Source organism: Haemorhous mexicanus, chromosome 25 (assembly GCF_027477595.1).
Source record: "Haemorhous mexicanus isolate bHaeMex1 chromosome 25, bHaeMex1.pri, whole genome shotgun sequence".
NCBI classification, from domain to species: Eukaryota; Metazoa; Chordata; class Aves; order Passeriformes; family Fringillidae; genus Haemorhous; species Haemorhous mexicanus.
The window spans coordinates 5,203,058-5,226,875 of NC_082365.1; the positions used below are offsets into that span (position 1 = coordinate 5,203,058).

Here is a 23,818-nt window from a genome sequence, read left to right on the forward strand (position 1 = left end):
GACAGGCAGACATCCACTCCGCATCCGCCGGGATGGACACACAGACAGACAGACATTCCCTCTGCATCCCCTGTGATGGACAGACAGACATCCTCTATGCATCTCCCAGGACGGATGGACAGATGGACGTCGCTGAGACCTGTGAGAGTGGGGAAATCCTGGATGTGAGCAGGAAGCTGCAAAGCCAAAGTGTGCTGTGGGCAGTTCAGGGGCTGCTGGGAGCAGGGGATAATCCAGGAACTCCCTTGTGGAGTCTTTGCTTCTTTTTGCCAGGGTCAGGATTAAATGTGTGAGATGGTATTTCTTGCTGGGACTCAGATGTTTATCAGCTCTTATCTCTGCCCCAGTCTCACAAACCCTGAGTTCTACAGCACTTCACTCTAACAAACTAAAATGGAGCCCTATCTCTCTCCCTGAAAGGCCTTTTAAGGATAAACTGTCTGTGGTATTTTCTGCAGTCCCCATTGTAGGGAGGAATGAATGAATCTGACTCTGTGTTCTTAGAAGGTTAAATTATTATTTTATGATCTATATTGTATTAAAGAATGCTATACTAAAACAAGACTAAAGAATAGAGAAAGGATAGAGACAGAAGGCTTAACAAGATTATAATGAAAAACTCGTGACTCTCTCCTCGGAGTCTGACACAGCTGGCTGTGATTGGTCATTAAGTTAAAACAATTCACATGAAACCAATCAAACAACGACCTGTTGGATAAAGAATCTCCAACCCCATTCCAAAGCAGCAAAACACAGGAGAAGCAATCAGATAATTATTGTTTTCATTTTTTCTCTGAGACTTCTCAGCTTTCCAGGAGAAGAAATCCTGGTGAAGGGATTTTTCAGAAATTATGACTGTGACAACTGTCCAGTTAAGAAATGACATATAAATTATTTTTACTTTTGATCCAATAACCAAGCACCTGTGGCTGCAATGTGGACTTTTGAATCCAATTACACAACACCACCCAAACCCATGGAGAAGAAGGTGAAGAAGGAGAAGAAGAAGGAGAAGAAGAAGGACCAGCCACCACCCTAAAACCTCCATCTTGCTTTATAGTAATATCTATATTACTATAAAGAATATTACTATATTCTTTATTTTTTTACTATATCTTTTACTATATTTAGAATATTACTACATTCTAAGACCTTAAACTCCAAGTTTTCCACCCTGTGATATTACACATTTCTATTCAAACTCCACACCCACAATTCCAGTTCTGTCATTCCATTTTGGAAGCTTTTCCACAGCCTTGGGTCAGTGCCTGCCAGCACAGAAAGTCTGAAATTCTCAATAACCAGGGTTCCACCAGTCACTCTGTCCTGACACTTCTCTGTGAGACACATCTGGCTGAACTCTGTGTGAAAGTGATTGCAATTGAATTGCAGGTCTCTTCTGTCCATTGGGCAGTTTTCCTTATCTCTTCCACACCCACTCCTCCCTCAGGGAGACAGCTGCTGATAAGAGGCCATTGAATGTCCCTGCATGGCTGATAAGAACTACAGCATCCCATTGGGAGATGTGAGCCCAGAGGGAGGAGCCAAGCATTCCTACCCGGATAGAATCTGGAGATTCTGGAACACCAGCACGGCTTCTGCACTGGATTTCCCAGAGGAACAGCAGCTGCCTCTGCCCCTGGATCTTCAGAGACAGACTGCACCTTTCTCCAGGATCCCTGCTCCAGCAGAACCACCCCTGGCACTGCAGGAGGGCTGCAGCCACAATTCCAGTGGGACTGCTGCCAGCACCCTGACCCACAGGGTGTCAGGTGTGTTCTGGCTCTGTCAGGGTTGGTTTGATTTACTGCATTGTTTATTTTATCTTTTTATTTTCTTCCCTAATAAAGAACTGTTATTCCTGCTCCCATATTTTTGTGCCTGAGAGCCCCTTAATTTCAAGTTTATAACAATTCAGAGGGAGGGTGTTTACATTTTCCATTTCATGGGAGGCTCCTGCCTTCCTTAGCAGACACATGGCTTTCCAAACCAAGACAGTGCACCATCACATCCTGGCAGTGCCCAAGAGCTGGGATCCACAGCAGAGCTGTTCCCCCACAGGAATGGGGCCGGGCCAGGAGAGCTCTTCCCTTTTGCTGGGCACTGCCAGAGCTCATCACAACAACCACACGATGCCGCTGCTGACTGGCAAAAGAAGGAAACGCTCCCAGCCCAGCTCAGAAACACCCCGAGGGCAGAGCCAAGATGCTGTCAAATCTCCTCTGCCAGAATAAAATTATTTCACTGATCTTTCCCTTCCAAGTGCAAATTCTTTCTGTGCCCCACATTCAAATGGCAACACAAAGTTATTTCTGCTTGTGAAAAACTCCAGTCGCTTGTTTTAAAATTTTAAACGTTTAATAGTAATAAAAAGGTTATAAAAATAGTAATACAAATTAGAACCATAAGAATTTGGACAATCAGAGTTTGGACAATAAAGGCCAATAAAAGCAAAGAATTACGAATGTTGGGATGCTTTCCTCTTGAAAAGCATGGCTTGCTAACAAAGGATTAACCCTTAAAAGCAGCAGCCTGCTGCATATTCATACCTCTCATACATGATTCAAAAATTCTTTTCAAACAAAGGGTGTTTTCTGGTTATTGTCAACTTCATCCCTTCATCTTGTAAATTGTGGCCAGACTCCATGAAGTCTGCAAGGAGGCTAGCTCTTCACAATAAGGAAGTAATGATTTTTCTCTTTGGGATTTAGTGTCTTGTTGCTGTTATCTCTGTGCAAAGAATTTCTTGATTATCTCATCCCTTTCTTGAGCTAGTTAAAAAAGTATCTTATATAGCATAGTTTCTATTTTAATATTATGTTATAGCCTAAAACTATATTTAACACACTACTTAAGAGGATTAATACAGCATAACTTTCTAACATAACACATATAATATTGATTTTAGTATTTGCAAAAAGGCAATCATATAATACATATTTTTCATACACTCATAATTTTTTTCATTCTTGCTTAGTGATGCCACAAACTTGAAAATATTTGTCAAAAACCTAGCTCACCAAAGTGTGATCATAATCCTTCTGTCTGACAGCATCCAAAACTGAGCACCACCCCTGACTACCCAGACACTAAAGGGAGCAGAACAAAAAGCTCAGTAGTTTTGGCTTTTGCATTCTCATTGCAGTGGTTCAACATGAGAGGAATGGCAGATTTGTCTTTCCAAACCAGCTCTGGGTTTGCTGGTAGATAAAACCAGCTCTGGAAGAAAAAAGAAACAAGGGGAAGGATTCCACTGATTGATGAATGGAAAAAGATATTTGCTTTTACAAATAAACTTTAGGTTTGCTGATCAATGAAATTGGACATTGAAAGATGAAAGAAACAATGGGGAAAAAGCCCTAAATTCTGTAAGAATTAAAAATTAAAAGGGAGGGTTATACATTAGAGGAGAGTCTCTGGTATCAGGTGTTTTGGGAAGTCTGAACCTCTCAAGTACCTCAGAAATGGGGAAAGAGAGAAGGGAAATGGGGCTGGAAATTGGGATAAAAAGGAGGCTGCGTCCTCCAAAAATGTGAGAGACCCCAGGGGATGCCCCATGGCCTCTGCCTTGATTGGAATAAAGTCAAAGGACTCCTCTGTCTCCTTTTGGACAGAAACCTCTGGTGGTGGTGGGTTAATTTTCCTAACAAACAGAGCTAACCAATACAACATTGGCAAGAGTTTACAGCAAATTATTAAGGCACATATCCTCCAACTGCAAATATCCCTAATGTGTTTATTTTATCAGTTTCCATGCTAATGGCCTTGCTTTCTTCCTTGCTAGGGATAAACTTGTATTTTATCAATTTCTTCCTCTGTTAGCTCAGTAGTTTGCCCTGCAGACCAGCTGCTAAGCCCATCCACACTGCCCTAGTGTGAAATGTGAATGTGAAAAAAAAGTGAATATCACTCCCTTTTTCACTCCTGCCCCTCAGGAAAAGGGAGTGCAGTGTTTCCTGGAGTTTTCCTTTGTTGGATCTCAGGGATTCACACGACCTTGGCAGGTAACAGCCCCTTGGCAGGATTTAAGCACACATTTAAAGTCAAGCCAACTTTGCCCTCCTGAGGTGTGGCTGGAATCCACCTGTGAGTTCCTGTTCCCTCCACCATGGAGAAAGCAATTTTTTTGTTAAATTTAGTGATGAAAGCAACTCAGGAGTCACACTGATGTTCAGGACCTGTTTTAACTTCAGCTGCCACCACATCCTTTTCCAGGCTGTCAAATGACAGAAGGGATAAATCAAACCAGCCCCATAAACATCCTGCACCTTTCTTTGACCTGCAATGGCAGCACATGATCCTGCTGGGCCATCTCTGCTGCTCTGTGAGGGAGCCACGCTGGTGCCTTTACATTCCAGGAAAAGGATTTTGTTGTTTTTTCAAGTGACTTTGGAGCCACCTTAAGGCTGGCTGGAGGAAAACAGCAACCCCCTCTATTTCCTTTGGTGTTTTCTCATTCCTGTGTATCCCATTTAAGTGATATTCTCCCAGTTTGGCCAGCAGAATCTATCACTTCATTTTGGGCTTTGGTCTAACAGTCATGAATATCAATACTGAAAGTCTTTCTGAGGCTTGGCTGAGGCCCCTCTGTGCATTTTATAAAACTGCCTCTGGCCACTGTTGAAATTTACTTTTCCTCACCCCCGTTTATCTTGAGTGTTAAATCTCTGAAAGGGATTGTCCTCCCTCAGTTTGCTCCCTCCTTTGTGGGTGTGGTTAATGTTTGCTTCTTGGCTTTGCAGAGGAGAAATGCCATTGTCACCCCACCAGACTTACACTGCTCTTGTTGGAAGCCAATGAAAAGCTTCCTGCTGCCTGGCCTTGCAGGTGGCCACCTGCTTCTCATTGCATGGGCAAACTGGGTTTGTCAAATCCCTCTCCAGAACCCCAAATTACCCAAAGCAGTGGTGCTTTAATAAATACTTTTATTTATTTAATAAATACAGATGTATTTGAAACTCAGTGATGCTGGTTTAATAAATACTTTTATTGCAGTGGTGCTTTAATAAATACTTTTATTTATTTAATAAATACAGATGTATTTGAAACTCAGTGATGCTGGTTTAATAAATACTTTTATTGCAGTGGTGCTTTAATAAATACTTTTATTTATTTAATAAATACAGATGTATTTGAAACTCAGTGATGCTGGTATTGAGTCAAGGCTTTAAAGAAACTGAAAGAGTTAAAAGTTTAGCTAGATTTAGTTAGGAGGTTAGAAACTATTTATAATGATTAAAAGTATACCAAGGAGAGTAGAAGTGATGGGGAATGGTTAATTATTGGCAGATGGAGTAGTTAAGGCTAAGATATAAATCACTTACTTGTCTTACTGTGTTTGAAGAAGCAGAATAAAAATGTGGAGCTATTGTGGAAATGAAGAAACCATGGCTTGTACCTGTGCCCTGAAACCAGCTAAGGCCAAGTGGGGGAGCTTGGACTGCAGCCCAGGGTCAGAAAGCCTGACAACACACAAGAGTAAAAAGGTCAAATCCAGGAAAACATCTTTGCCTTCATCGTAAGAAGACCACTCCCCATGTCAAAACCCACCCACCCATTTGAAGGGAAGGTCTGTGCAAGCGTGAAGGAACTTTGAACTCATTTAAATGCATTTTAATACTAGGTGAGGCTAGCTAATGAATATGTATAGGCATTCTGGGGAATTAGATGAATATGTAAGGCTTTTTTTGGTAAATAAGGTGTTGGATTAACCCCTTTTCTGACCCAGAGATGGGGTAACTGAGGTGTTTTAAAAGCTTTTATTTTATTTTCAGTCTCATGAGAAGGGTGAGACAATACAGGTGTTATAATTCACACCATCACAATCAGAAGCTAACCATTTCCTAATTACAATGCATTACAAGCTTTTCTTGGCCTATCAGCTGTTTGCCACACTATGCCTGAAATGCCTTAAAGCAAATCATCTAAAATTACCCCTTGTGGGTCCCACTGCAGTGCATCTTTCACAGTTCTGTTTCTCCAAAGTATCCAGTCTTTTTTGTAAGACCATCCCTTGAGACTTGTTTCTAGCTCCATTTCTCTCTCAGCAGGGTCTGGCAGGTGGCACGTGTGCATTAAGCTTGGTGTTATGTGAGCAAGCACTATGGTCCAATTAAGCCTTATTATTTCATAGATAACACCACTGTTTTAGACCCCCTGGCTGGAATTGTCCCAACTTTATTCATTTCAAGGCAGATCCTGCCCTGGGAGTTGTCTTAACTTCATCTTGATGCCAGTTCTGACTTGGGAGTCTCCCTAACTTTGTCCATCCCAAGGCTGATTCCAATTCCCTGTATCCTGTTTCTCACATGGATCATCTACATAGAAAACCATCTGCTTCATAACCCTAATCACATCTACTTTTCCAATCATTTTCCCAAAATATTGATATAATTGCAATTTACTTAGCACAAATCACATCCATTTATCACAATCACATCTACTTTTCCAATTATTTTCCCAAACTATTGATATAAATACAATTTAGTTAGCATGAATCACATCCATTTCTCACAATCCATGCAGAAAGCACAGCCTGTCCCCAGGCCCTGCAGGGTGTTATTCCCTACAGCTGTTTCTGTGAATGCAGGACTTCACAGAGAAGATTCACACAGTGCTGTGCTTCTTTTAAATGGAATTGTTTTATTCTTGCTAGGCAGCAAGTGACAGCTGATAGCTTAGGAAGGAAATGATAAAATCACAGAATCTCCTGAGTTGGAAGTCTTGGAGTCTCTGTGGTTGAGATGACCCAAGGTGTTGGAAAGTCTCTTTTTCCCAGCCCCACAGCCAAAGAAGTCGAGATTCCTCAGCTCTGTTTTTCATGGGTGTTTATTTTTTCTCATCTATTCCATTCTTTCTCTGCCCTGCTGAGGTCTGTCCAGCAGGTCGGGTTGTGGCACAGTCCCTGCCCGTGGGGTGGTGTTGGCTTTTTATACTACAAACTATGTGTACTTTATTTACAATAATTTTCCAATACCCATCACCTGTGTTAGACAGTCTGTCTCTACTCTAAACCAATCCAAAAGTGTCACCATCCCAGCAGAAGATGGAGGACAAGAAGAAGAAGAAGAAAGACAGGACACGCTCAGATTCCTCCATCTTGTCTCTTGAACCCCCATTCTAAATTCCCAAAATTCTACTTTTTCACCCTGTGACAAATTAACTATCATTCTACTCAAACTCTTGTGGCTTGTAACTCTTCACACAAAGCTGGTAATTGTTCCCATGGGCTAAAATGAAGGCACAGGTGTTTTTGACTCCATGCCAAGGTCTCTGAGCCCCTTGCCAGGGTCTCGAATCACCCAGGGCAGCCAGAGGAATGTGCTGGGTCCCAACAGGAAGGGATCCACAGGGATCATCCAGTGCAACCCCTGCCCTGCACAGACACCCCAGCAATCCCACCCTGGGCACCCCTGACAGTGCTGTCCAAACACTCCTGGAGCACTGGCAGCCTCGGGGCTGTGCCCATTCCCTGGGAACACAACCTGGGGTCCAGATTTGTTTGATTATTAGTTCCATATGAGGTTTATGAGACATAAATTTTGGAGTGAAAAAGGAAAATGTTGATTGACTGCATAGGGTGTTGTACTATGTTTAGTCATTTGGTGTTTACAGAAATATTTTATGGATGTGTGAAGTTGCAGGTGCTGCCATTCTTGTGGAGGAATGGACCAGCAGAGCTAACTTTTTCTATTTAAATTGAGAGAAGCATGGTTTAATTTCACTTAAAATGTGCTCTTTTGCCCATTATAGCTTGGAGCTGTGGATTCTAACCTTTTAAACATTAAAAAAAAAAAAAGCAAGACAAATCTTTGATTGTGACTCAGTGTAGGTGGAGCACCGAGCTGGTGAAAGTCAGATAATCTCTCACTGATATCCACAATTAGCAGAGCTGTTGCAATCAAGACCTAGAAATACAGATACATTAATATTAAACACGGGCAGCTCAAGAACCCAGCAGTCAAGACAGAGAATAATTTTCTTCACTAACACATTTTTTTCTTTTGTTTTTAGATTTAAAAGTGTATTTAATAAATACAGATGTATTTGAAACTCAAGTCATATCCTTCCTGGTTTATGACAAGTGGCAGACAGACAGGACTTTTCCACTTAAAGAGATGTTGAGCTGGAGTGGAAAAAAAGTTTCATGGAACAAATGTGAAAGAATAAAAAGCAATAAAAGGGCTTCTCTTTTGCCTGTTGGGTGGTATGAAAATTCCAGCAATGACACCCCCCCTGGCTCTGAGGGAGCAGTGAAATATCCTTTATTTGGGTATTTCTGCTGTATAGTTATGACATAGAACCTTACTGGAAAATGTTTCTCCTGCCATGGCTCAGCTGTCATCTGTTAGGGAGTGAGCAGGGACAGCTGCAGGTACAGGTGAATGTGGCATTGCAGCATCTCCCCTCACAGCTGCAGGCCTCAGGGGCACAGCTTTCCTGTCCAATTGTGCAAGATTCCCAATATTTCCTGCTTCTGCATCAGGAGAAAACCAGAAAACCATTGGGGCCAAGGAGCTTTTAGGTGAAGTCAAAGGGTGGAAAACATATCTTGGTAGAGAATAGCCAATATCTTGGTAGAGATTTAATTTTAATTTTTAATTTTTTTAAATTTTAATTTTATTTTAAATTTAGCTTTGGGGTGGTTTTTTTTTTTTTTTTTTGGTTTTTTTTTTGGTGGGTTTTTTTGGTAGAAGCTTAATTCTGCACTGAGGTGAAAGTCAGCTGGAACTTACACCTGCTGGCCTTCTTTTGCTTAGCTCTTCCTCAGTTCTTTCTCTCCTCTGGCTGAAGGACTGCAAGGCTGACCAAGCCAGGGTGTCTGACCAGCCCAACACAAGGTGTCATTCCCAAACAGGTGTAAACCTCAGAGTAAAAAAAAACTTCAGGTGTAACTTCAGAGTAAAAGCTGCCGAGAAAGTCATGAGTCATATCCCATTCTGCAAGTCAAATTCTTAACTATTTTCTTACTACTGTTAATTCAACTGTAAATTACTTAAAAATACCACTTAAAATGTGTTATTTTCCATACCAGCAAATTCTTGGTGCCATAAGAGGAACTTTGTGCTGAGAAGGCCCTATAAACATATGGCAATGTTTGCATATATAGATTTAGTTTTCCTTCAGATGAAGCTATCTCTTCATTTCAAAGCTTAATGGAAAGATTTTTGGATTTATCATGATCAGGTATACAACTGTCAGGTCTCTGCTACAGGTACAGCATAAGGACTCAAGTTGTTTAAGCACTAAATTAAAATTTTACTTTCCATTTAGCTGTCATTTTCCTCCTTCCTCTTAAGTCTTATATTTAAAATGACAGTTTAAATATTTGCTTAGCAGTGCCATGCTTATCCTGCTAAGATTATCTACTTATCTGAAAGGCAGAAAACTGAGATGACCAAGAAATCTCTTAGGAGAAGGAGGCCTCCAAGAGAGCTGGACTTTGGACAAGGACTGAGTGGACAAGGGGAACAGCTTTAAACTGAAAGATGGTAGATTTAAATTGGATATTAGTAAGAAATTCCTCCCTGTGAGGGTGGTGAGGCCCTGGGTCAGGGTGCCCAGAGCAGCTGTGGCTGACCCTGGATCCCTGGAGGTGTCCAAGGCCAGGATGGACAGGGCTGGGACCAGCCTGGGGCAGTGAAGGTGTCCCCATGGTGGGGTGGAATGAGAAGGGCTTGAAGGTCCCTTCCAGCCAAACCATTCCATAATAAATGCAAATCTCTCCAGTATCTCAGAGCTGGCTGACCCCCAGCTCAGCCCACTCAGGTCCGTGCTGCTCCTGGGCTCCCCTGGCAGGGGAACTGCTGTGGCCAGGGATGGGGTGTCCTCTGAGCCCAGGGCTGGCTCTGGGCTCCCCGAGTGTCCCAGGGCTCAGGATCAGCACTGAGCATCCTCACACTGAAGGGGCAGCTTAAGGATTCACACCTGAGTGAGGGGGAGCAGAATTTGGGGCCTGGCCACTCCTCCTGCTCCCTCCTGTGTGGCCCCAGCCAAAGAAAATCCCCTGAAACACCAAATAAGAAAAGAGATATGTAGTGGGTTTGGATTAGATTTTAGGAAAAAATCCTTCCCTGTGAGGGTGCTGAGGCCCTGGCACAGGGTGCCCAGAGCAGCTGTGGCTGCCCCTGGATGTGTCCAAGGCCAGGCTGGACAGGGCTGGGACCAACCTGGGACAGTGGAAGTGTCCCTGCCCATGGCATCATCCCACAAGATCGTCTCCTGTGGGAAATGAATTTGTAGAGAGTTCTCAAAGCCTGACAGAAGGCTCACATGGAACAGGACAGACATTGTTGAGAGAGAAATGGAACTAGAAACAAGCTTCAAAGGATGGTTTTGTAAATAAGACTGGATACTTTGGAGAAACAAAACTGTGAAGGACGCACTGTAGTGGGACCCACGAGGGGTGTTTTTAGATGATTGGCTTTAAGGCATTTGCAGCATGGTGTGGCTAAAGCTGATAGGCCAAGAAATGCTTATAATGCATTGTAATTAGGAAATGGTTGGCTTCTAATTGGTAATTATAACATCTGTATTGTCTCACCCTTCTCATGAGACTGAAAATAAAATAAAAGCTTTTAAAACACCTCTCAGTTACCCCTTCTCTGGGTCACAAAAAGGAATAATCCAACAGTCTCCCAGGTCTCTTCCAACTCAAACTATTCTGGGGTTCCAGTTTATGGTTTTCAGCTGGCCAAAGGTGAGGAGGGAGAAGAAGAAAGGGAAGCACAAGAGTCCAGCTCCCCAAGGAGGGTTTAGAGGGTGAGGAAGACCATCCCAATGAGGTTCAGAGTGGATCCCCTTGCTTTCTAACCTCCACACAAAGCCTGGATTCAGCTAGGTCTAATCTTAGCCTCAGATTATGACAATGGTTTATGTAATGGAATTATCTATACAAAATTTATAATAGTTAATACTGAACAGCTACATGGATTTTTTTTTTAATTAATTCAGCATTGCATCAGTCACTTACTGAGGATCTGATGGAAATAAGAAATCTCTCTTGGGCGTGGAAGGACGTCTTATTTTCAGGTAAGGGATCTGAAACCTTGAGTGGTGCTCCAGTTCAAGGGGAGAGTCTCTGGTATTCAGTCCAGCTGCCACTCAGGACAGCTCAAATTTGGCTTATCCTGATGGCAATATTTATCAGAGTGAAGTAGTTGGCTGCTAGTCAATAGTTCAGAGAAGGCAGATGTCTTTGTTTTAGCTCTGTTATCTTCTGTACGTTAGTTATTTTTCACTTTTGAGCTTTGAAACCACCTTCAAAAATATTTTTCCGAGGCAGCTTCACTTCCTTGTACCTAAGCCAGGGGCATTCCAGTTCACAAATCCACCACAGGGTGTGGGGCCTGTTGCTCCATAGCTGGCCTGATCCAAAGTACAGCTGAGGGTCAGGTGTATCCATGAGAGGCACCACAACAATGTTTATAAAACTGCCTTGGGGCCTCAGTTGCCATCTCTCTCTGTCACTGGTTATGTTCCTGTATTTGCAACTTTTTTTTTTAATAGACAGGAGAGTTTTCTTCTAATTACAGAATTCAGTGTCAGCACATGACTAGTTTACAAATGGAGATGAGAGCTTAGACAAGTCCTGCCTCTGACTCAGATTTCTGGCAGTAGCTCTGTTTGAGGTGGCCTGCACCCCAAATGTCTCTCATTTACAAGTTCTTAAGAATGGCCAATTAGGTCTATTACAAAATGAATGATTTATTGAATAGACACAAGATTAACAGATTGAGGACTTGAAACAGACTGCTTACTACACAGGAGGAAACAAAACCAACTGCTAGTAGATGAAAAGGTACCTATATTACAGCTAGTGAAGAAATAATATAGATTAGGAATCAATATAACTTAACATTGAATTGATGATGGAGTACTCATAAAGTCCTTTCAACTCAGTTCCTGGGAAAAAGTTTGCAGAATTTGCATCCAAACTCTGGGGAGAAGTCTTTCACATTTCCAAGGTGTGTGGAGGAGATTTCTGCCTAAGGTGAAAGTTTGTGCAGGTTTTATAGTTTGTAAAGTGAAGTGTCTGTCAGTCAGAAATTCCAGCTCATATCCCCACACCTTGTTCTCAAGGCCAGTTGTTTGTTGTCCACTGGGAGTTCCACCCCTGGTGCCAGAGAGAGAGAGAGAGAGAGAACTGACCAGCCAGAGACAGTTCACCAGCCAGCCAGGCCAGCCTGGGGGATCTCATCATCCATGGGATGGGAGGACAATGCAGGTGGACAGAACAGATCAGCTCTTTTGTGAGAAGAGTCACAGGGAACTCCTGCCACACTGGTTTCCAAGCAGCAGCTGGAGTTCCTAAGCAGAAGTGACAGCTCTCAGTGGCTTTAGGCACAGGACTTGGGCTCCCACCTGGCTCTTTGGTCCTTTCCTCAGTTATGTGGGACTGTGGTGCACACATGAGGTGTTTGTTGGATGGCCCATCAGAAATGCCAGCTGGGTCTGTTCCAGCTGCTGTGGCTGTGTTTGGCAAAGCCTGCTGCTCCCACTCTCTCACACAGTTGTATCAGCAGGAAGCCTGGAGCTGGGTGAAGGGAACTCCTCTCTTGCAGCCTCCCTGCACATCTCCTGTGCTTGCCCTTCAGGCATTTTTGGCTTTCCTTGCAGCAGCCCCATGTGGCCCATCAGTGGGTGCTGAGGGTACCAGGGGCTTTGCCCTCCATCACCACAACCCCTTTTAGAGCAGGTTACAGTGACTTGCAAGGGAGAGGAAGGAAACAGAGGCCATGTCTTTGTGGTTCCCTTTTCTTGGAGAACAAATGGGATCTTGCATGTAATGCAGGTCTGAGCAGGTATTGCCCAGGCTATAAACCAGAAGGGAAAAACCTCTCAATGCAACTGAGGGTAAGCTGAGAGGAGAAAAAGGAAAAGAAATGAGATATTAAGGATGTTTTGTTGTTGCAGGAAACAAGATGAATGCAATGGCACTGTTTGTGCATTCACCCTCTGGTAATTATGTCTACACTACAATCAGACCCAGCTTGGCAGAAGTTAGAAGTCCTGGAGATAACGAATTTCCCACAGCCTGGGAGCATAGTGGGAACATTTGGATAGAGGAAACAAGCTCAAGTTAATACTCCTGTCCAGCAAAGGCAACAGCAATAAAGTTTTATAGACAGCAGAAACTGATAGGAAAGGTATGGTTGTTCTAACCAGAAAATCACCTCCAAGTTAGTCTCTGGGCAACAAAAATCTGTGTTTCACACACAGAGCTGTAAGAAACTGGGCTTCACACATTCCAGGGTGTGTGGTTCCATTACTGTAAGGTGAACAGGCCCCAGCTCATGGCCTCAGAGGCAGCCTCCCTCCCCGTGGCAGCCCAGGGAACAAGTGCCTGGTGACACTGGTGCTGCTGAGGCACCAGTAATAACCCCCAGAGTTCAGACATGAACTGCAGCATCCTTCCAATCTGTGAGAAATGATACTCACTTCCAAAAAATTTTAAAAGGCTTATTCAAGCCTTTATCAAAAATACATCAGAAGACTGAATAGAGAAAATAAGACAGCACCAGGAGCAGAGGATCTTTCCCATCATGTGCTCACCCACACAATGGGGGTTTCACCTTTTAACCCTTTAGCCCCTCCCAAAGTTCTGTCCATCTGTTTCATCCTTCTTCGCTGTCCAGTGGTGGAGATCACATCCTCAAATCCTGATTGGAGATCAGCTGTTGCCATAGTAACAATCCCACCTTCCCAAATGTCCCAAACCCAGGTCACCCCCTGATAACAACACAAGGGGGTAAAACATAACTATAAATCTATAAAACTTCTCTTAACATATTTACATGATATTTGCATTTTAATTGTGAGAGTCACCCATGGCATTTCTCACCTATCACACAATCCAAACCATCCTGTAACTGCATGATGAATCTATGATTCCTGGCCCTCTGCAAGCATCCTTTGCTGGTTTATAGATAACTTACTAGTTAGGTGTGGTGGTGTTTGAGGGTCCCCAGGACGAGGGAAGAGATGAGAATCTTGACTCCATGTTTCAGAAGGCTGATTTCTTATTTTATGATATTATATGATATTAAAATAAAATTATATACTAAAACTTTACTAAAGAAAGAGAAAGGATACATCAGAAAGCTAGACAAGAATGAATAATAAAAACTTGTGACTGACCAGAGTCCTGACACAGCTGGACCATAATTGGTCATCAAGTAAAAACTAATCCACATGGAACCAATCAAAGATGCACCTGATGGTAAACAACCTCCAAAGCACATTCCAAACAATCAGGTAATTATTGCTTACATTTTGTTTCTGAGGCCTCTCAGCTTCTCAGGAGAAAAATCCTGGCAAAGGGATCTTTCAGAAGATTTGGCAGTGACAGTTGGGTGGTGGGATGAACCATCTAACCTTCAGGCAGACCTGCCAGCACTGACTTTTGCAAACCAAAATGGGGATGTGCAGATGCACAGTTGCCACCGTGGGCACCCCAATTGTGAAAGCAGAGCCAGCACGGCTGTGAGGTCAGAGCAGCTGCCTGCACAGCCCTGTGGCACAGGGACAGAACCCAGAGTGGCTCTGTGGCTGTCACACTGGGCAGACACCACATCCTGCTGCAGCTGGAGGCAGAGCTGAGCCCAGAGGGACAGGGAGGATAAAGGCTCACCAGACAAACCACTGGAGTCTTCCAAAGCACTGGCAGAGGTGATTGTGGTGCTCAGCAACTGCCCCATGAGCTGGTATGAAGGGGCTGCTCCTGCCCAGGGTGTTAGGCTGGAGCAGCAGGATGGATATGGCTGTCAGTGGGGTTGGAGAGCATGGGGAAGCTGACAAATTTTCTGAAGACCAGCCCTGTGATGTGATGTGAAGCCCCCTTTCTGTGGGGATGGAAGAAGAAAAGAGACTCAAGAGACAGGCATTACTTTTCTCTGGTTTCTTTTCTAAGGGATGTTCTTCAGGCTTATTTGGCAGGTGCCTTTGCCTCCCCAGGAGAAATTTTCTGAGCCATTCTCATGCCATCCTCACAGAGTGCACACTACATGTTTCTGCTGTGGAGAGGGGGCAGGATGGGAATGTCTGAGGGCCAGTGCAAGCAGAGGGGAGAGCAGAGGGTATTCCCTAATCAGCAGCCCAGGGCTCTCACTTGGATGATGAAGCTTGAGCGCTGCTTGTGCTGTGGACAGTCTCAGGCAGAGCCAAGAGCAAAGCCCCCTGGCAGTGTCACTGGCACACCAGAGCCTGAGCCTCCAGCTTTGGCTGCAGGACAAACTGCTGTGGAGCCAAGCACTCAGGGGAGAGCCAAGCATCTGCAGGGGAAGGGCTTTCCCAGCTCTGGCAAGAGACCGTGCAGGTGTGGGAGAGCTCTGGGACCAAAGTCAGGCAAAGCTCCTGTGCTTCCTTGTGGTTATTAATTGTTGTGGTGCTGTGGTGGTCTCCAGGATGAGCTGAGAGATGAGAATTGACTCCAAGTTCTTAGAAGGCTGATTTGATATGATATGATATTATATGATATGAAAATGATATACTAAAACTACACTAATGAAAGAGAAAGGAGACGTCAGAAGGCTAGACAAGAACGATAATAAAAAACCTGTTACTGACCAGAGTCCCAACAGAGCTGGACTGAGATTGGTCATTAATCAAAAGCAATTCACTTGGAACCAATCAAAGATGTTCTTGTTGGTAAGCAACTTCCAAACCACATTCTAAGCAATCAGATAATTATTGTTTACATTTAGTTTCTGAAGCTTCTCAGGAGAAAAATCCTGGCAAAGGGATTTTTCATAAAATATAACAATAACACTTCCTCGATGTGAAGGGGTTTGCCTGAGGCTTGGTAATTGACAGCCCCAGGACTCCCTCTCTTTCAGGCAAAAGATGCTGCAGCTGAAGAAGAGCTTTAAAGTTGTTCTCTTGCTGCTCTCAGTGGCTCTTGGTGAGTTTTCATGGGCAAACAACTGAGAGTGACAGCCTGGCTGTACTGGATCCCAGCTTTCCTTCAGGGCCATTGTGTGTGAAAACTCCTGTGGCCCAGGTGCTTCCTGAGGGTGCCCTTGACTGGCTTTGGGACCACCAGTAAGACCCCAGGCAGTCTCACAGCCATGCTACTGCTCTGGCTGCTGGACTGAGCAGCTTGCTGCAAGGTTGAGAGAGAAGGCCATGGGTATTTCCAGAGCTGAACTGGGGATGCCCAGAGGAGAGGGGCAGTGCAAGGGGAGGGGTGGGGAGGTCCCTCCCCAGCCCCTGCAGCCTGGTCCTGGTGCTGACTGAAGTGAGGGGAAACAGGGAGTGGGACTGGGGCAACAAGCACTGCCGACCACGCTGCCATGTCCCCTGAAGCCTGGGTTGATGGCCCTCAGCCAGAGGCACGTCCTCTCTCTGCAGCCCTCACTCCTCACCCCTCAGCTCACCTGCTGCCTGACCCCCAGGGCAGCAGGGAGCAGACAATGGCCCTGGGCTGGCTGCAAACCCCACTCCAGTGCCTGGTGGCGTGAATTGCAGGTGGTTTCTGTGGGACTGCCCTGTCAGAATGGTCACCATGGACAAAGGAACTCGTGGAGGTTAGTGACTGTTGTGGGACAGGCACCTCCTGCAGGGGAGGTGTTGCTGATGGTGGCTGGATAAATCTGAGGCTCTTCTGCTTCTACAAAGCATCACCCAAAGAAGAAGCAGATTTTGTAGTCTGCCCTGGGAAGCCACAGTGGCTCTGGCAGTAAATGTTCTAATCAAGATTTTTTTTCTTTCAGAAGATGCAAAGTGTATTTCCAGCAGGACTAAAAACCTTCTGGTAAGAGAGATTTCCAGAACTGGAAATATGTCTGTGCAGAAGTGTCAGCTGACCTTGTGCAACCTGTGCTCAGTCTCCAAACAGCAAAGGCTCCTGTACTTCTGTCCTGCCTTTTGGTCAGCTTGGGCTTGAAAGAAGCACTGGCAAAGCAGGGAAAGCATGTGTGTCTGTTCACTGAGCAGGGAAAGCATGTGTGTCTGTTCACTGAGCAGGGAAAGCATGTGTGTCTGTTCACTGAGCAGGGAAAGTGTGTATGTCTGTTTACTGAGCAGGGAAAGTGTGTGTGTCTGTTCACTGAGCAGAGAAAGTGTATGTGTCTGTTTACTGAGCAGGGAAAGCATGTGTGTCTGTTTACTGAGCAGGGAAAGCGTGTGTGTCTGTTCACTGAGCAGAGAAAGTGTGTATGTCTGTTCACTGAGCAGGGAAAGCATGTGTGTCTGTTCACTGAGCAGGGAAAGTGTGTGTGTCTGTTTACTGAGCAAGGAAAGTGTGTGTGTCTGTTCACTGAGCAAGGAAAGTGTGTGTGCCTGTTCACTGAGCTAAGGTGCTTCACAGTAGGAATGGGCTGCTTTGGCAAGATCTGCTTTTCTGTTCCTGCAGGAATTCACACACTTTGATTGAAACCCAAAAGTTGCAGAATCTGCTGGAAGAGATTACTCAGCTGAGGGTGGAGATCAGTAGTTTAAAGGTGACCTTGCCATTTTGGGGAAAGAGGCTTGTCTGGGCAAAACCCCCAAGAAAGCTCGCCTTGGTATTGTTGGTGGGGTCAGAACATTGTGGCCACAGACCCTGTTCCTCCGCCCTTGTGGCTCCATCAGCAGCACAGAGTTTGCCAGCTCTGTGGGCATGGCTGGCCATGCATGGCTGGCACTGAGCTCTGCCTCTGTGGGTGCTGGCAGCCTGCTGAACTGTCCTTTCCTGTTTGCTCATGGCTTTCCCAGGAGTTGAGCCAGATGGCTTTGGAGCCCTGTGTCAAGACAGACTGGGCCCTCAAGAGCTTTGGTAAGGACACGAGCAGCCTGGTCTCCCTGCCTTGTGCTTGTCTATGTCCTGCCCACTGCCTCCACAGGGATGTCTGGGGTTGCCTCCACACAGGTTCTGGGGAGATGGAACAGAAATAACAATGTTCCTGTGAGGATGGAGGGGCTCTCTTCCTCTCCACTGCACCTGGAGAAGGAATGGCTGGCTTGTGCTTTGCTTCCTCCCAGTCACCTCCTCACACAGGTGACTGCCCTGTGTGAGAGGCAGTCACCAGGCATGTGGCTTCTGTCATTGCCCCTCAGGGCAGGGTGATGCAGACAGGACAGGTGGACATGGAGCTGCCCAGTGGCACCAGAAATGGTGTCTGAGCACCAAGCCCTGCCAGTGTGTAGCTGCTTGCAGCCATTTGCCCTCCCTCCCTTACAGGAGCCACCATTGACACACAAAGAACTTCCCAGACCTATGACTGCAAAGAGAGTTGCCTCTGCAGGATTTTACGCTTCTTCTGGACTGCCAGCCCTCCTGATACTATTCTGCAGGTATCTTAGCAGAAGTCACCAGTTTTCTTCTCTCCTGTGAATTTGGGAACCATTCTTGGGGGCTCTCCCCTCAGCCCAGTGGTACTGATGAAGCCCACAGCAGATTGGATTCCTGAAACCAAAGCTGGAGCACAGGGCTGGGCTTGCTGAGAAGCAGTGGTTCCTCTGCAGAGGGGAGTGGAGCCAAATTGAGCTGTACTGCTGCATTCTGCCCACACTCCTTGGCCACAGCTGGCTGAAAGGGTTTTTTTCTACCTGGTGACCGTCTCCACTGTCAACCCTAAGAACTGCTTTCCAGGGTGGGAGATGGGAGGAGGAGGGACCCTACAGAGTCCCTGGGCAGAGGTGTTTCTGCTTGTCCCTGAGTAGGATGGTTTCATAACCAGTATTCTCTGTTCTGCCAGGCTGAGCCCACCTTGGCAGGCAGGGAAGTCCTGCTTCTGTCCATTTCCTCACAGCCCCTTCTTTCCAAGCTGAAACAGAGCCCACAGACATGTCAGCCCCATCGCTTCAAGCTACATGGGCAGTTGTGTTGGCCCACACATCACTGCTCTTGCATTCTGTTGCAGCCAAATGTTTTCCCAGGAAACTGCTGGGCTTTCAAAGGGCATCAGGGCCAGGTTGTCATCAAGTTGCCAGCACGAGTCTACCTGACTGCCATCACACTGCAGCACATCTCCAAAGATGTCTCTCCAAGTGGGACCATCATCAGTGCCCCCAAAGACATTGCTGTCTTTGTAAGTCTGCTAAACACTTCTGGTGGGAGTCTGGCCCTAGCAGGAGCTCAGGGCAAGGTCTTGCTTGCTTTTGTGCACTCTCTGAGCTTTGGGTCCTGCACCCTCCTGAGCACTGCGACACTTCAAGGGCTCGAGAGGTCCAGTCTTCTTAAGATTCTTTCTGGCCAAGCACACAAGGTTTCTTGACCAAAGCACAAGGCACTGAGACTGAGCTCTACTACTGGAATAATTACCAATACAGCCGAGTGGGATGTGCCTGAGCTTGTCTGGCCCTTGCTGCTTGACCAAAGGCCACAACTGTGGTGATTTCACCTCAGAGACACCTTTGGCTAGTTGGGTGCTGCAGCTGGGTGCTTGAAGGAAAGTCTAGGCATGCAGGGGCTCAGGTTTACCTCTGCTGGAGGAGCTTTAAGGCGATGGTGAAGAAAAAAGAGTCGGTTCTGATGGAGAGTTTGGATCCAGAACTTTATTCTGGCCCACAGGCCTCTGAATCCAGCAACAGCTCCAAAAGAACTCCTGAACCGCGTGGTTGCTATTCCTTTTAACCCCGAGGAGAGGGGCAGAGAAGGGGCACGGAGGGCTACTGTTGTAAATTATCAGATCAGTAGCCAAATTTATAAAAAAAAAAATTATAAAAATTTATTAGATTGACAACAAAAAAAGAATTGCAAAAAACCACCACAGCTAAGACAGCGTCAACCCCAGGAGTCGGCGCTGGGTGAACCCTGGAATCATCTGACAATGTCAGCGTCTCCGAGGCGGTTCACCCCGACTGCCTCTCGCAGCCAGCATATATACCATTTATTCTGCCTGAGGCAGAAATGACAGCAGACTACTGTATGTCCCTTCATATTTATAACTGGGACTATACAGATTCAAACATATACAAAAGTTAGTCCAGAAGTCCAAACGGCTCGTCTGAGCTTCCCGGGGTAGCCTTCCTTCACATGTAACAGGGATATCCCTGGTTTTGATGCAATCTCTCCAGGTGCAGGTTCTTGTGGGTGTCTGACATTCCTGGGAAATTGGTACTCATTGCCCAGGAAGGTCTCATTCATACGTTAACGAACTCGATGCTATCTGAAAGATGTCGGGAAATACTTGCATGGACTTCACTCCCGGCCAGAGCAGTAGAAAACCTGATTTTATCTGGATGATGTCAGGCAACTGTTTGAATAGAAAAGAACTCTGCCTTCGGCTTATGGTAGTCAGAAGCATATGTCGGATCTTTACAATATTTTATACACCTATATAGCATGAATTATCTATATCATATACTACAGCTACCAACCAGATGTGGGGGGGAAGCCTAAAGGGACAAATAACACCTGGATTGACCAACGTTTTCCAGGGGTAGAGGGCATCTTTTGAATTTTGCCAATCACTCAACGCCCTTCTGGAATGCCAGGATTGACAAACAGTGCTCAGCAGGGGGCAAGGGAGGGGGAGGGAAGAGGTGGCTGACACACCTGGGGAAGAAATCTTCAGGGAAAACCCGGGGTATCTGACATGACATCACACCACAACACTCTACCCTAACCAACTCTACCCTAACCCTAACCCTAGCCCTAGCCCCAGCCCTAACCCTAACCCTAACCCTAACCCTAACCCTAACCCTAACCCTAACCCTAACCCTAACCCTAACCCTAACCCTAACCAACTGCCAGAGCCCTGGGAGAGGCTGGGTACATAAGGGGGCTGACATTCCCAGTCTGCACATCCCTCTTTGTGGGGATGAGCCCGACTCACTCCTTGTGCTTTGCTCCCAAGGGAGTGGATGCAGACAGAGAAGAGGAAACTCTCCTGGGGGCGTTCATCTACAATGTGGAAAAAAACCCCACAGAGACCTTCCCTCTGAAGGTATGCTCCACACATGGGGCCAGGTGCCAGGCAGCAAAACAGGTTTGCTTGCAAGTCCATGGCAGGGAAGATGCAAATGTTTCCTCCCTGGGCAGAGGGTCCTGGATTGCTGCTGAAGGAGACCTGGTGTGGCTTGGAGGGCTGAGTAGCATGTGGTTGTGGTGGCTGAAGGACAGGGTCAGGCCCATGGCAGCACAGCTCCTGAGAGATCCCTGGCTGCAGCCACTGCCTTCAGAAAAGCCAGATGCATATACAGCCCCACCACCCAAACAACAAACAGACCTTGTGCCATGGAGAAATGGGGACAAATGGTGGCAAAAGCTGTCAGGCATCACTGTTGTTCCACTCTGTGCCCTGCTGACAAGCTGGACAGTGTCACCCCAGCACAGAATGCCCCTTCTCTCCCATTGCTCTCAGTCTGCCAGGAGGAAGGCAGGTAGAGGGCATGGCAAGGACTCAGTGGGGTGACACACCAGTGGGGTGACACACGGTGGGGTGACACACCAGTGGGGTGTGGTAATGTTCCTCACTTGGGGTCACCAAATGTGGTGGTGTTCACAGGGGTCCCAGGATGAGGGAAGAGATGAGAATCTTGACTCCATGTTTAGAAGGCTGATTTATTATTTTATAATATATATTATATTAAAAGAAAATTATATACTAAGACTATACTAAAAGAATAGAAGAAAGGATTTCATCAGAAAGCTTGAAAGGAAAAGAATTGAATGATAAAATCTTTTGACTGCTCACAGCCTTGACACAGGTGGCTGTCATTGGTCATCAAGTAAAACCAATTTCACATGCTGGGTAAACAGTTCTCCAAATCACATTCCAAAGCAGCAAAACATGGAGAAGCTGAAGCTTCTCAGGAGAAAAGATCCTAATGAAAGGATTTTTCATAAAATTTGTCTGTGACAGTGGGGTGACACACCAGTGGGGTGACACACAGTGGGGTGACACACCAGTCCCATGCACAGGAGCACGTCCCCAGCCCCTCTGTCAGCACAGAGCAAGGGACAGAGGGAAAGGAGGAGCAGCCCCAGCTGGGCCAGCATGCAGAGGATGCCAAGTGCTTTCCCTTGCCCCCAGCAGCCCTAGCAGCAGCCTCAGATCTCTATTGCTTCTCCCAAGCTTCTTTTGGGAGCTTGTTCCTGAGCAGAAACAGGGCTGGCAGGGTACAACATGTTGATTTCACTGTTGATTTTAACACCCCCTTTTCCCTCTTCACAGAACACGCTGCTCCCCAGAGCCTTTTCATATGTCAAACTTCTTGTGAAGAGCAACTGGGGAAACCCGTGGTATACCTGCATTTACCGAGTGAAGGTTCATGGAAAGATGGAAAACCAGAAAGCCTCAACCCAGGGCCAAGATAAATAAAGAAGAAAACACAAAAGAAGAAGAAAGGGCAGGGGGAAGAAGGGAAATGGGGGGAATGATGTGGTAGCCCAATGTTGATTTTAGACTATGCATGTGGAACTGTGTCAGGTGAGCTTTAGGTAAGATATCAGGAATTATAGAATCATTTAATCCCCTCTGTGGAAAGGGACTCACAAGGATCATCAAGTCCAACTCCAGGCCCTGCACAGGACAGCCCCAACAACCACACCATGTGTCTGGCAGCTGGCTCAGTGCTGTGACCAGTTCTCTGGGGAACCTGTTCCAGAACGTGACCACGTTCTGGGTTCTGGTGCTTCACCCAGAAGGTTCTTCACTCAGAAGGAGAAGGTTTATTACCCAAAGGTTCCTCACCTGTTTCTTCTGGACATTTACAGGCTCTTCAGGATGGATAGGCAGGACAGAAGAGGTGTAGTGGTCCCTTCCATGTCAGGGGTTCCATGGTTCCATGATTCTATGACCAGTTGTTTCCAGCCCATCTCTTGTAAACCCCTGACACAGTGCTGTATGTGTCCTATCCCAGAAGCAGAATGGAAGCCACAAGTCCAGGGTTTAAGACAATGGCAGAATGCATGGAAACCTCTACTCTTGCCCATGGATGTGCAGTGAGAGACTAAGTTGTGCCAGAGCCTAGCACTACTGACTAAAACAAATAAAGCCATAGGCCCTGGGAATTGTATTTCAACTTTTGTTTGATGAGTAGAACTGTAAGCAATAAATAAAGAAGCAAAGGATGGGAACTCCACCACCTCCATGGGCAGCTCCTTCCAAGGCCTGAGCGCCCTTTCCAAGGAGAAATTTGTGCTGATGTCCAACCTGAGCCTGCCCTGGCCCAGCCTGAGGCCGTTCCTTCTCCTCCTGTCACTGTTCCCTGGGAGCAGAGCCCGACACCCAGGCTGTCCCCTTCTGGCAGGATTTGTGCAGAGCCACAAGGTACCCCCTGAGCCTCCTTTGCTCCAGGCTGAGCCCCTTTCCCAGCTCCTTCAGCTGCTCTTCATCAGACTTATGGCATGTGACTTTTAGCTAGGAATTCTCTGCAAACCCCTTTGTAGCAACCTTGTGCTGGTTTATTGTCACTTAAGTTAATCCAGGACAGGGATTTAATTTTTTTGTTACCAAAAATCCAGTAAAATAAAAAAACTCCTTAACGCCAAAGAAGCATTAAAAAGAGCATTCTTTATTCAGCCAGATGCACAGGGGGATAGCTCCTCCCAAAGCTGTGCATGCTGAGTACAGGAAAGTTTCTGCTTATATTCTGTATTTTATACACATTCATTGATTGTCCTAGACTAAACGTACATATGATAATAATATGATACATATGATTACACATATGATTTTTATACATATATTTTTTATACATACATATGATTTCCCCAAAATCATTAACATATTTCCCCATTCCTTCTTCTGTCCTGAGGGTCTCTCTGGTGGTCCCTGGTGGTTGTGGACCCCAATGTTCCAGGTGACCTGGCTGAGTTGGCAGGACACTGAGGCTGGAGAATTTCCAGTCTCCTTACACAAAGGGCATTGTGCAGTTTCCATAGGCCAGT

At 45.8% G+C, this 23,818-nt stretch overlaps 1 protein-coding gene across 1 annotated transcript; it reads left to right on the forward strand.

The window, feature by feature from the left end:
- Window positions 1-15,786: 15,786 nt before the first annotated feature.
- On the forward strand, window positions 15,787-23,312 carry LOC132338248 (sperm-associated antigen 4 protein-like). Its single transcript, XM_059867571.1, has 9 exons — window positions 15,787-15,901; window positions 16,468-16,526; window positions 16,713-16,753; window positions 17,354-17,441; window positions 17,695-17,755; window positions 18,161-18,273; window positions 18,843-19,010; window positions 20,781-20,870; window positions 22,101-23,312. The coding sequence occupies exons 1-9, from the start codon at window positions 15,844-15,846 to the stop codon at window positions 22,245-22,247; spliced, it is 825 nt and encodes a 274-aa protein (XP_059723554.1). The 5' UTR covers window positions 15,787-15,843; the 3' UTR covers window positions 22,248-23,312.
- The last annotated feature ends 506 nt before the right edge of the window (window positions 23,313-23,818 follow it).

Excerpts from the sequence above, each read along its gene's own strand:
- LOC132338248 (XM_059867571.1), top strand. The coding sequence starts at position 15,844 with ATGCTGCAGCTGAAGAAGAGCTTTAAAGTTGTTCTCTTGCTGCTCTCA. Across the intron at positions 15,902-16,467 it reads GCTGCTCTCAGTGGCTCTTG|GTGGTTTCTGTGGGACTGCC; the intron begins GTGAGTTTTCAT and ends CGTGAATTGCAG. Across the intron at positions 17,442-17,694 it reads TGGAGATCAGTAGTTTAAAG|GAGTTGAGCCAGATGGCTTT; the intron begins GTGACCTTGCCA and ends TGGCTTTCCCAG.